Consider the following 13,953-nt stretch of genomic DNA (forward strand, 5'->3'; position numbering starts at 1 on the left):
AGATTTGTTTTAGTCAGCACTAATTTCTGCAAGTAAACAATTGGCAGGTGTATGAATTTGCTGACCTGATTCTACTTAAGAATAAACTTAGAACATTTTGAATAAATGGATTACCTATCCTTCCAAAAATGCTCCATGATAAAACTTATCCAAATGTTAGATAGGAACATTGCTACCAAAAGCTCTAGGGCTCCTGCATGATGACTACAAGCTTATAAATATTTAAGAATGCCAACTGATTACATCCAAGGCCTATAATTATATCTACTTCGCTAATAATTAGTTGTGGTACTACACTACAAGGTGCTATGGAAGGTCACAGGATCGGGTCTTGGGAGAGTCAAGGTGAGCTGTCCAGAGGAAATGGTTTTTAACCTACAACCTAAAAAAAATGAGTGGGGACCAGACAGTCAAAAAATAGAGGGAAGAGAGAGAACACTGAAAACGGAAACCACTTCAGAATAGCACAACATAGCAGTAATGTAAAAATGGAAAAAATCAGCAGAGAAAGATAAACCAAGGGTGTATGACAAAGGCTTTATTATCCAAATTACTGAGCTTGGATTTTAACCTGAAGTGGATAGGAAGTTTCAAGTAGAGACATGACACGATCAGATTTATGTTTCTGAGGACCACAGTGGCTACAACATAGAAAACAGGTTACAACTGGGCAGTGAAAGTGAAAGTTGCTCAGTGGTATCCGACTCTTTGAGACCCCATGGACTATATAGTATACAGTCCATGGAGTTGTCTAGGCCAGAACACTGGAGTGGGTAGCCTATCCCTTCTCCAGTGGATCTTCCTGACCCGGGAATCAAACCGGGATCTCCTGTATTGCAGGCACATTCTTTACCAACTGAGCTATCAGGGTAGCCCCAACTGGGCAGTACTTGTCTGTTTTCCAGTCAAGTATAAAGTAAGAATCTTAGAAGTCTTAACTCCCTCCTAACAAGTAAAAAGCTCTATAAATTGAAAATTTAACAATTCTTTTTAGATCCCTCAGAAATGTGAGACCCGGGTACCCTAATCCATTCAGGCCACTATAACAAAATACCACAGACTAGGTGGTTTATAAACAACAGAATTGCATTCATCACATTCAGGAGGCTGGTAAGTCCCAGATCAAGAGGCCAGTATGGTCAGGTGAGAACTCTTACTCTGGCTGGTAACTGACACCTTCTCACTGTGTACTCACTCACTACTACACTACTAAAGGCCTACTTGCCACGGTTCCTTTTACCCAGTAAACCATGTCTATCAAGAAAAAAACTATAAGGCAGAATAAAAGGCAAACCGGCACAGCTGGAAGAAACTGAGCTAGCATCAGAACCAGAGAACCAGTGAGAATGCTGGAATTATCAGACCAGTAATTTTTTTAAAACTATGACTAATATGCTAAGGGCTCTAGTGGACAAAGTAGATGACATGCAAGAAAAGGGCAACATAAGCAGAGAAATGGAAATTCTAAGGCTCAAAGAGAAATGCTGAGATATAACACTATAACAGAAAAAAAATTCCCTTTTTGGGCTTATTGGTAGATTACACAGGGCTGAGGAAATAATCTCTGTTTAAGTGAACAGAAACATTCAAAATGGAAAAGCAAAGAGAAAATCGAACTAAAGAAAACAGTGGAAAAAAAAAAAAAACAGAAAAGAATATCCAAGAACTGTGGACAACAAAATATGTAGTATATGTGTATCTAAAACACCAAAAAGAGAAGAAAGAGTAGAACATATTTGAAGCCATAATGACTGAGAATTTCCCCAAATTAATGTCTGACACCACCAAAATCCAAGATCAAGGAATACCAAAAATCAATAATGCCTTGAATATTCCAGCTGACCACTGTAGGATATCTATGCTGTCAGATTATGGTCACTATTCAGTTTGAACCTAACAGAAAATAAATTACTTTAGATTAATAACATATCCTATAAAAGCAGACAGACATATATTAATATCATGAGTAATCTTCCCCAGCTGTACGAGAGCTGTGTAAGCTGCATGTGCTCTGAATAACTGCAGCTTTGTGTAAACTGTTAACACAAAGAATGACATAAAAGTATGTATTTTTTCATTTTGCCATGATTTCCCAATAAAAATTTCAAGCTAACATAGGCATTAGATTACAACTGTATAGTTTTGCTCATTATAATTCTATAGTTTTGACTAAATTTACCCTCTAGAAAAAGCAATTTTTTGAAGGGAATTTTCACAATCTTGGCCCTCCCTTGAGCTTCCTTGGTTGCTCAGATGGTAAAGAGTCTGCCTGCAATGCAGGAGACCCGGGTTCGATCCCTGGGTTGGGAAGATCTCCTGGAGAAGGAAAAGGCAACCCACTCCAGTACTCTTGCATGGAGAATACCACGGACAGGGGAGCCTGGTAGGCTACAGTCCATGGGGTCACAGAGTCGGACATGACTGAGCAACTTCACTTTTCACTATGCTGCTGTTATAAACATAATCCAACAAAAGGAAAATAAGGAAAATTAACACATGTAAGTTCAAACATTTTTCTGACAACAAGCTAAAAACTGAAGCAGAAAAAATGCTTATAAACGTGTCATTTTCTTAAGTGCCATGGATCTAGAAATGGTGACAAGGAAAACTAAAATTTTACAGTGATTATAATAAACTATTATATAATATAAAGCTTTACAAATCACTCCAGTAAAATCTTCACTGATCAGTACTTATTGGGAAGGTTGCTTTGAATTTGGAAAAGAGCTAAGATATGATACTCAGTAAATCTCCCCTCATAGCTCAGTCGGTAAAAAATTTGCCTGCAATGTAGGAGACCCAGGTTTGATCCCTGGGTTGGGAAGATCTCCTGGAGAAGAAAATGGCAACACACTCCAGTATTCTTGCCTGGAGAATCCCATGGACAGAGGAGCCTGGCAGGCTACAGTCCATGCGGTCACAAGAGTTGGACACGACTTAACAACTAAACCATGATGATACTCAGTAAGCTTGGGTTCAATTGCCAGCACTTTTCTTTTTGTGTAATCTTGTGTAAGAGATACTTCTCTGAGCCTCAGTTGTCTCAATCAAACATGGAAAGACCCATCAGTTCAGTTCAGTTCAGTTGCTCACTCATGTCTGACTCTTTGTGACCCCATGAATCACAGCACGCCAGGCCTCCCTGTCCATCACCAACTCCTGGAGTTCACTTAAACTCATGTCCATCGAGTCGGTGATGCCATCCAGCCATCTCATTCTCTGTCGTCCCCGTCTCCTCCTGCCCCCAATCCTTCCCAGCATCAGAGTCTTTTACAGTGAATCAACTCTTCGCATGAGGTGGCCAAAGTATTGGAGTTTCAGCTTTAGCATTAGTCCTTCCAATGAACAACCAGGACTGATCTTTAGAATGGACTGGTTGGATCTCCTTGCAGTCCAAGGGACTCTCAAGAGTCTTCTCCAGCACCACACCCATAGCACTCTCAAAATTAAATAAAATGTATAAAAGATCTAGCATAATACTGAGCACAAAGAAAAGATCAATAGATAATTATAATAATAATTCTTATAACTATTATCACCACTGTACCTTGGTTACTGGCGATGTGTATAACCTTTTACAAGTTATTTTAAAAAATTAAACTGAAAAAGGCATGTGTGGCACATAAATGTTACTGAAATAAAACATGAACATGCTGTATGATTAAAGATTTTCAGAAGTTAAAACAGGTCAGGAGATACATATTGTCAGTTCCCTACTTAGCTTTACTTAATACATGGTAGAAAGTATCAAACTTCCTTAAACTTTTCCATGAAAACCACCAACATAATACTAAGGTAAAAACTCCACTGCTTTTTGGCCTTTTGGCTAAGATAAAAACTACTCCTCTTAAGCCCTTCATAACAATGCCCAAAACAGTGAGCCTAATAAATAAACTACTAAGAAACACTCTGTTTATACAAGATGTATTAGAAGGAAATTACTATACACTGGTAATGAGACTTCTTTACATTTTAGTCTTAACTATATACTAGCTGTTCAAATGCAGTGAGAGTTTGGCTCCTCAGAGTTGTCAAGGCACAATACATTTTGAATAGCAAAAATTTCTAGATGAGATCTTTATACTGCTCAGATATTTTTATAATTTAAAAATGACTTTTAAAAAAATGGCAAACCTTCTAAAATGGAAAAAAAAAACAATATACTGTAAGACTGCTCAGATGTAGAATTGCTTGGCTCAAGAAACTGAATGAAAAGAAAATCTCCACATCCTTGGTTTCTTAGATCTATATCAAAAGAAGTTCTCATCATCTGTTACTTCTGTCCTCTTTTTGAGTCTTCTAAATGAACCTTTTTTTTGCAGGGGTTGGGGGTGGAGGGGTGAAGGGGTTAGGTGGATACTGATTCAGGATCTTCATTTATAATGCTCTAAGTGTGATTACAGACACACAGGATTTGGAACCCAATGACTTGAATGCATGAGAAAAGACTCAATTTGATTACCCTACACTAAGTGTGACTGAATGGCCTTCTGGCAGAGGGTAACATGGTGATCTCGCTATAAAATTAATTAGTATACCAAGGACGTCCATAGTCTTTCAAAATGTTTTCTCACTGTAGTTAAGTATCTGTGTTGTTAGATTTGAATACTGTTGCTATCAGCTACATTGAAAAGAACATTTATCGTTTCTTTACCCTTAGCACAACTGACAAAGTTTTCTGAGTCCAGACTAACTTTTAGAGTTACTGTGTACAAAAACTATTGAATTTTTTGAGAAAAACACATCAGTCAGCACTTCGTTAATTCTTTTTGGAGCTCTTTGACAAGTGAATGTATTCCATAGCTTACAAATAATTCTTTATAATAAAGATGATGATGCTTCTACGAAAATAATGCAAGCGACAAAACTCCAAAAGACTGTCTCGGTGTTTAATTTTAAAGTAAAATTAGTTCATAAATGAAACTAACACATGGTGAAATCAGATTCTGCTAACAACCAGCTGATTGAACCTAATCTCTAGTTTCTGTAAGTCTACATTTACTTATTCAAGAACTAAATGTCTGGGTGCTTCTCTGTTAGACACTATGCTAGACACCTGAGGTAAGAGGATAAAGATGTTACTGTTCCCTTGACGGTGTCATAATTATTGGCATATATGAATAAGGAAATTAAATCAGATAGTATACAGGTCCTTCTAGTTTCAAAATTCTGTAAGTTTCTGTCGGTAACATAGAACACCTAAGTTATTTAATTCATTCATTTCAATAAAAATATTAGCAATTCAGAAAGGTATTGATACCTCCAGTAGAATGCCTCTAAACAGAAAGGTAAAATACTGGTCCAATTTGTTATTTGTAGAGAAACTGGGAGCTATAATTAATGCTGAAGATGAGGTGAAGGGAATTCTTTGGATTCTCATTTCCCATGCTGCCTTTGCCCTTTATTTCCACAGATCATTGAGAACTAGCTGGAGAACAGCATAGTGAAAATGTTTTATGGACTGAGAAATATTCTTGGCTGACTTTCAAAGCTGCAGTAGGAAACAAAATCCATAAAACTGACATCCTAGGAAATCAAAACCAACTTCAAGTTTAAGAATAAATGTGTATTCACTAACATAATGAAATGATTTTAAAACTTTATTATTTGCTAGAGATAAAGGCAACACAACAATGGAAAAAAAATGTTCAGCTACAGAAAGTACTAAAATTAGACTTTTCCAAGACATTAATTTTCCTTTCCCTTCAGAAGTCAAGCCCCTTTCCCAAACTACCCCCCTTCAAAAGTCACAGTGCCATGCACTGAAGAGACTTTATGACATCTTAAAACAGGTCAGGAAACTACAGCCATAGTCTAAATCTGGCCAGCCAACTGTTTTTTTATTTGATTACATATTCTCTGTAGTTCCTTTTGCATGGTAGAAAAAAGAGATGAATAGCTCCACTAGAAACTGTATGGTAAAAAGAAGCAAAAAATATTTATGAAGTAGCCTGTTTCAGAAAACATTGCTAACCCTCGTCTTCAAGAAATCTCACCACCATGATGCTAATATTACACTGATTTTATTTTTCAATAGTAAAAATTTCACAAATATGATATGCATTTCCTTTCAACTCCTTTAGTAAAATAAAATCCTCTATCGTCCCTTCATATGATCTTTAAATTATACCAACAGTTGATATATCTAATTTATATTTCAAAATTTTTTTCTAGTATAATTTTCAAATGTCACAAAGAATCCCAAATGGCAGGCACCTGAATTTGTTTCTTAAAACTTACATCCCATACTCTCAAGGTGAATATTTAGGTGTGAAAAGACCCAAGGAAGGATAGCCAGACATATACTGCTCTGAACACAAGCATTACTTACGATAATTTTCTTGGTGCATGCAAAATGCAAGAAAATTTTCATTTTAAAATCAAAATAGCTACAAGAGATTTAACATGTCCTAGAACAACAAGAAATAGTCCCAATTCCTAGTAAAATGCTGCATCAGGCCATCTCTCTAGGGAAAGTCCATTCTTTCCCTTTAATCCATTCTATAGTACTAAGAAACAATGCTTGACAAAATGCAAAACCCAAAATATTCATAGAAATCTGCTATACTTCATAAAACTCTTATAATAAGAAATCAGTTACACATGTTCCATTTCTTCTTTTACTCTGCTTCTTTCAGCAGTTCTGTTTAATATTAAAAGTTCAACAATGTAAAAACTATGAGGCGATGAAGTATAAATTAGAATAAAACTGCATACCAGGAAATATGCAATGAATTTAGCAACTTGAAACAGAGATATACAAAGTAATAATAGTTAAAAGTATTTAGTAAGTTGTTATTGCTAGAGTCCATTCTAAAGGAGATCAATCCTGGGTGTTCATATAAAGGACTGATGCTAAAGCTGAAACTCCAATACTTTGGCCACCTCATGCGACGAGTTGACTCACTGGAAAAGACTCTGATGCTAGGAAGGATTGGGGGGTGGGAGGAGACGGGGACGACAGAGAATGAGATGGCTGGATGGCATCACTGACTCGATGGACATGAGTTTGAGTGAACTCCGGGAGTTGGTGATGGACAGGGAGGCCTGGCGTGCTGTGATTCATGGGGTCGCAAAGAGTCAGACACGACTAAGCGGCTGAACTGAACTGAACTGATTGCTAGAGTTTCTTTCATAAAAAATATTCATTAACTATTTAGATACATGATAAGTTTTACCCTGATATGAACATACTTTCTCTATCCCAAATCCTGAGAGTCTGAGAGGAAGTAGTATTATCATCCAACGAGCACTAAATTAGAGGACATGAGCTCTAGCCTTGTCTAGGCCACAAAGGAGTTATGCGCCTCTTCTCTTAAATTCCAGGCGCTTCTATTCCTTCTAAAAAATAAAAGGTTATACTAGATGATTTCTAAGAACTTTCTCAGCTACAAAATTTTATGATTTTATGAAATTTTAAATATCACTATGTGCATGCAGGCATGCTCAGCCATGTACAGACTCTTTGTGAACCCATGGACTACAGCCTGGCAGGTTCCTCTGTCCATGGAATTTTCCAGACAAGAATACTGAAGTGGGTTGCCATTCCCTCCTCTAGGGATCTTCCCAACCCAGGGATCAAACTCCCGTCTACTGTGTCTCCTGCATTGGTAGGCGGATTCTTTACCACTGAGCCACCTGGGAAGCCCAAATACCGCTATAAAATCACATTTAAAAATTTATAACCCTCTTTGAAAAGTGTCATTTACAGAATGATGCCTACAAAAATTTCTTCTATAGTGTTCAGTGGCATGAATTCACTGAAGTTACCTGAAATCTGGAAATACTGCAAAAGAGGCTACCCTATTCCCTGACCATTACTGTAACACTCAGAGCTCTTTTCAAAATGTTAATAAGCCTGGAATTTTCATTTTCAATGAACGCTGGCTCAAAACTTATTTTTCCCCCAACCACTCCAAATGGAAATCAATTCAGGACTTTAAGTGCAGAAACAGCTATACAAGAAAACAGTTATTAATATCACAGATTCTCTAATACTTCACAGAATATATCAGTCGGCTTTTAACAAAGCACTGAATCTTTTTATTTTTCCATATATTTAACCATCTCTTTTATACTCTAGTCATAAAACAATATATCAAGTATTTTTATATGGTAGCCTTAGTTTTATAAAACACAGTAGATCATCTTCTTTTTCTCCAAAATAATGTCTTTCCTCTATTTCTAAAATACAAACTTTTTTCATATTTAAAACTTTTGAAATCAGGATATTCCTTGTAGTTGTTGATTTCTCAATACCATTTCACCTTTTAGGGCTGCATTTTTCTTCAGTAATAGTATGTAAAATAATGGTATGTCTTACAACTAATAGCAAATTAGATTGCTGAAATGCCATAGTGCCTGTCACCTGTACAATACTCTTTCTAATTTCCCAAATGCTTTTATATCCTCCACTACAATCTAAATCCTGTTGTAGGACTCATTTCTATCTCTATTACTGTATTTCTGTTTATATGGAAATGATCATTATTACAAGAATATCAATGCAGAAATTATGAGAAACAAGTTTTTTAAGCAGTTACTAAATGCAGGCACTACATAAAGCATACTTTACATGTATTTAAATCCAACAACCTAGAATTTATTACTACTATCTCCATTTTACAAATGAAACTAACGTTAAAGAGGTTAAGGTAATTGCTCCAGGTCCTGTTCTCTGTTTTATCCCCCATGCAAAGCCTATTGCAGAAAGAGCGCTCAATAAACATTTACTTAACAAATGAATGAATGAATGCCGCAAAGGAGTCTTATACTCACAGGCTCACAAAGAGAACGTACAATAAATACAATCTTGAAAGGTTAGTTAATTAACTACTTAGACATGCAATCCTGAGATCTGTGGTGTGATAGTCAAATTAAAAAGTGGCTCAGAGTATCTGTTCTGGAGTCAAAATACTTAAATTCAAATTTCAGCTTTGCTACTTGTGATATATGATGCTGAATAAAGCAGTTATGGATCTATATGCCTAAGTTTTCTCACCTGTAAATTGGAGATGAAAATAGGACCTATTCCTCCTGGGGTTGTGGTGATGATTAAAGGTTAATATAAACAAAAGGCCATAACATGGTGACTGAAATCCAAAGGGAGTGATGCTATTTGTAAGTTAAATAAATAAGATGGGCCTCTGCAGTCAGTGACTCTAACCTTCAGAAATATGTTTCTAGTTTCAAATTTCTAGTTCTGCTTGAAGTCTGGAATGACCAGGCAATTAATGCCAGCTGCTGAGGATGATTCAGGATCCAGTGACTAGCTGGAACATCCGAGAAAGAGAAAGTTTTTCTAGGAATCTGTGGATTAGTCTAGTGGCCATTCCCTCAGTCAGAGGAGTTTGGGCCAAGAGTATATAGTATATGGGGAACCATCCTATATGTCTTCACCTCTGGGGACAGAACTGTTACCTAAGACAAAACTGACTGATGATTTACTACCCAGAGTGTTCGCCCCTCAAGACTATAATCCTGAAAAAGGTAAAATTTTAAGCTAGCTGGGAGGCAGTGCAGACTACTGGAGCCAACTGAACAATAACCTGCTTTGCATTAATACAGGGACCTCTTTGTGATTTTTTTTTTAATCGGTAAAGCACTTAAAACAGTTTCTAGAATATGGTAAGCAGTAAATAAATGTTCCCCAATATTATTATTAGCTCAGGATAATTCAAATCTCTTCCCTGCCTCAGTGCCTTTTCTCCCTACCATATTATCCATCTTCCAAAGAGCTATGCTACTTCAAAAGCATTTTCAATTTTCCCGAATATTACAGAGATCATTAAAGCACTTCACAAAGGGAATCTTGCAACACTTCCTCCAACTCACAAAACTAAATCAGACAAAAAAATCTTATCCAGAACACCCATAATTTAAATGGGCATACAGAAAATGAGAAGTAAATATCAGACTCACTTATTTTTGAAGTCCCACAGACACTTAGATGGGGCAGAGGAAAGGAGACAATCATGGTTATAAGTAGACACTTTTGTAAGCATGAAATAAGACACTTTTATAAGTAGCAATCTCTCTTTCTGAAAGCACAAATATTTCTAAAGCTAAGCAAATGGTATGTCTATATTCTATTTACAATGTGCAGGTTGCAACCCTCAGTTTCATGGCTAATTTGAGTAAATTCAAATAGTCAAAATAACTGAATTAACACCCTGGACAGTATGGACTAGCATATATTATAATTTCATGGCTCAATTTGTTAAACATCTTACGTGTGGAAATCTAAATCATGATAAGAAGAAAGTTTTCTTAGGCACTGTCTTTTTTGGATTAGTCATATGAGTTTGATCTGAATGTTATCACAGAAAATTTAAAAAATGAAAGCATTGCATAAAATTATAGAGAAAATTAACAGTTTTTGGAATTAAAAAAATTTCCCCTGTTTTCCTATGTTTTCTATTTCTTTAACAATGCCTAAATCTGGTTTAGTATTTGGGGAATTTTATACTTTGCTATCTATGAACAGATGTGTTTTCCAATTTCTAGAAACTGTGTCCAATTCAAATGGCTAAAAAAAAAAAACATATGTGTCGAGATATTGTTTGTTTTAATTCTCAGGTAATAGCACTCTAACTAGACAAACCAATAACTTTCTAGGCAATGTTGGCTCATTATACAATTACAGGGAAAAAAACAATTGAAAACAGAGTATCATTCTATGAGATTCTTATGGCTATAAAAACCAAACTGATTAAGACTTAGTGTAGCTAAAGTACAACTGAAATTTTCTATTTGGACTATTAACATTACATTTTGTAGTCAGCCTTATCTTTGTTTTCAAAGCGTCAACTACCTTGACCAAAATTTTTCTGTGCAAAGGAAACTACATAGAATTTATTTGAATGAGTCACTAAGGAAGGACTCACAATATGATGAAGACAATTAGAGAAAATGATATCTAGAGGCTGCAGATTATTAACATCTCTAACACATATGCCAATTCCTACTGAGCCAAAATGCCTACAAAGCCAGGTTATTCCTACCAAGTATTTTGTCTGGTTTCTCACACTAGTATATTTCAAAGTATTTTATGAGAACTCTGCTATATATTCCACCTACCATCTGGTTCATATTTAACAATGTTTCCCATCCTGTTCCTTTTTAGGCTCCAAAAACAGATGTCTCTGATGGCACATAAATGTGGCAGATCACCCTAATTCAGCACACTTCTCTGGCTTCTTACTCTTACCTTGCATCAAGGTGAACTTAAGCTATTTGTAACCTTTTGTTCCATCTCACCTCAGAAGTAATAAAGTGGTATTATGAAATAATTTTTAAGGATATAAGAAAAAAATATATGAATTGAAAGTTTTCTTTTAAGCCAAATGTATTAATAATATTAATAAATGAAACCTGTATAAAAAGTGCTAGTTCCTCTACACTGTAGTTGCTAATATACAGTTATTAGTGGCAGTCTTAATTATTTCTTACCTGCCCCTTTCAACTGCTAAGGCATCAAGTTCATCAAAGAAAATAATGGAAGGAGCCACTGCTCTTGCCTTCCGGAAGATCTGGTGGAAAGAGTGCTACATTAGCTAAAGATCAGCAAACTTCAGAAAACTTCATCGCTAATTTTAGTTTGAAAACTATTAGAACCAAATCAATTATGTACCAGTCAACCAGCTTAATCACTTTGTATACAACCTGTAACAGATGTATTCACACTTCATAATGTATGTAAAGTACCTTCTATTATGGTGCTTACTTGCAAACAGACATCAATACATATTCTTAGAGGTGTGTAGGAGACAATTTGGCTTAAGTAATCAGACAATCTCAGTTAAAATCCCACCTCTGCCACTTAGTAACTGTGTGATTTCCAGTGGATAATTTTACTTCTCTAAACTTCAAGTTCCCTATCTCTAAAATGGAGATTATGATAAATGCCAGCCTCAAAAGTTTAAGAACTGAATTTAAAAAGGTGGTAACACATTTAGTATAATGCCTGGAACATGGTAACAGCTCAGTAAATGATAGTTATTATTAGCTCAGTAAATGATAGTTATTATTATCTATCATAAACACAAGTTTAAAAGAAAAATAATAATGTATAAAATCAGCCAAAGTTTAGCATATAAAATACCCATAAACCTAAAAGTCACATGCCTTGCTCATTTCTCTGAAGACTAGATGGAAAAACATAGTTAAAACTTGGAAGAGAATAGATTGGATAGACCAGAAGTCAATCAGGCTATCAAAATCAAGACTGACTGGACAGCCATGGGGCAATATGCAGAAATGGGCTAGAAAAAGTCAGTTCAGGCAGAAAGAAATTCAAATTTGTATTAACTGGCACAAATTTGTGTGACCAGGCCCCCATTTTCTGGTCACAATTATGATGACCATAAAAATACACAACAGTTACCAAAACATTAGTATTAATAAGCACCACCTTTTTTATATTTTAATCAAGAAGGGTGCTATCATTATCAGTTAATATTTTATATGATCACCATCATCTATATTTCAGAGAGAAAAAAGAAACACAAAGTAACTTAAAACTTTTTCTCAGATGCAAAACAAAGTATTCCAATCTCTAATACTCTTGGTTGGTACCCACATATTTCATACATGGAGACAATCCATTCCACTGCTATTTATGTATTTTTGTCCTTGAACAGCATCTGGGAAGATACATGATCCCCATGTGAGGCACACCAGCCTTTGTTTAGAAGAGCCAAAACTTATGGTCAAACTGCTATAGTTTATCTCACTTCAGTGCCTTGATTTTGCATGAATTTCCCAATTGTGCAGCTTCACCAATATGAAATAATCAGTAGGCCAATCACTAACTTTAAAATTTAAGAGAGAGAAAGGGGATGCATTTTCTAAATCACTAGTCAAAGGTAAAGTAAATAAAATAAGGAGAGTACATTGAAATTTTCATATACTAATAAGCTTATCTGATTTAAAGGACTACCTGGTTTAAAGGATTTAAATTTCATTTTAACATCATGTGTTAGTTGTTAAGTATAAACATCTCCTTTTTAATATAAATTTATTTAATTGGAGGCTAATTACTTTACAATATTGTATTGGTTTTGCCATACATTGACATGAATCCACCACAGGTGTACATGTGTTCCCCATCCTGAACCCCCCTCCCCATCCCATCCCTCTGGGTCATCCCAGTGCACCAGCCGTGAGCATCCTATATCATGCATCGAACCTGGACTGGAGATTCGTTTCACATATGATAATATACATGTTTCAATGCCATTCTCCCAATGAGATGCTGACAGCTGTTAAAAAATATATTTGCTAAAACTAGAGACTAGAAATATTATGATGTTTAAAAACAAAGACTATGTATTGTAGATAAACAAAATTACATTTAAAAATAATATTTGCTTGAAGAAAAAAATATACCACTAGAATTTAGATTTGGAAATTCTAAATCTGTAACCCCATACAAAATGGAAACCAGAGGACAGAATTGTGGTTCTCCTATGCAGAGTTCCACTTTAAGGTATAATCTTACCTCTCTAACTGCTCTTTCAGATTCACCAACATACTTGTTCATTAATTCAGGCCCCTGCATGAAAAGAAAACAACTGTTCAGCATCTTTATAAATCCAGTCACATGATTATGTCTAATAAAAGAGAAAATACACAGATAAAAAGAGGAAAAAACCAAAAATCTGCTTTTCATTAAATTAGTTCCTCTTGCATGCTTATTTTTATTGGGTGTTATTTATGCTTCAAAAATTAAAGCCATTTTGTATTCTAAAAACTGCACATCAGTATACAGTATCTGTGACTAAACATGATAGTTAAACATCTTATTCATCATCCACCTACACATCCATCCATATCTTTACTATGTATCAAACATGGTGCTAGGCACTGAAGACAGAACAGTCTAGTACTAGATCAGCATGGCTCTCTGAGAAGAAGCAAGATCTCAGGGCTATGCTTTTTATGACTCTATGA

At 35.5% G+C, this 13,953-nt stretch overlaps 1 protein-coding gene across 1 annotated transcript in view; it reads right to left on the bottom strand.

The window, feature by feature from the left end:
• The window catches only part of AFG2A (AAA ATPase AFG2A), a 348,050-nt gene that overhangs the window by 234,947 nt on the left and 99,150 nt on the right, over positions 1-13,953 (bottom strand). Inside the window, exons 12-13 of the mRNA XM_055404743.2 lie at positions 13,502-13,555; positions 11,452-11,531 (exon numbers count right to left, since the gene is read on the bottom strand). Of these exons, the coding sequence (XP_055260718.2) occupies positions 11,452-11,531; positions 13,502-13,555 (134 nt within the window). The remainder of the gene's footprint in view (positions 1-11,451; positions 11,532-13,501; positions 13,556-13,953) is intronic.

This window comes from Moschus berezovskii, chromosome 19, assembly GCF_049115385.1.
Source record: "Moschus berezovskii isolate FMDL1 chromosome 19, NW_MosBer_1.0, whole genome shotgun sequence".
In the NCBI taxonomy this organism is placed as follows: Eukaryota; Metazoa; Chordata; class Mammalia; order Artiodactyla; family Moschidae; genus Moschus; species Moschus berezovskii.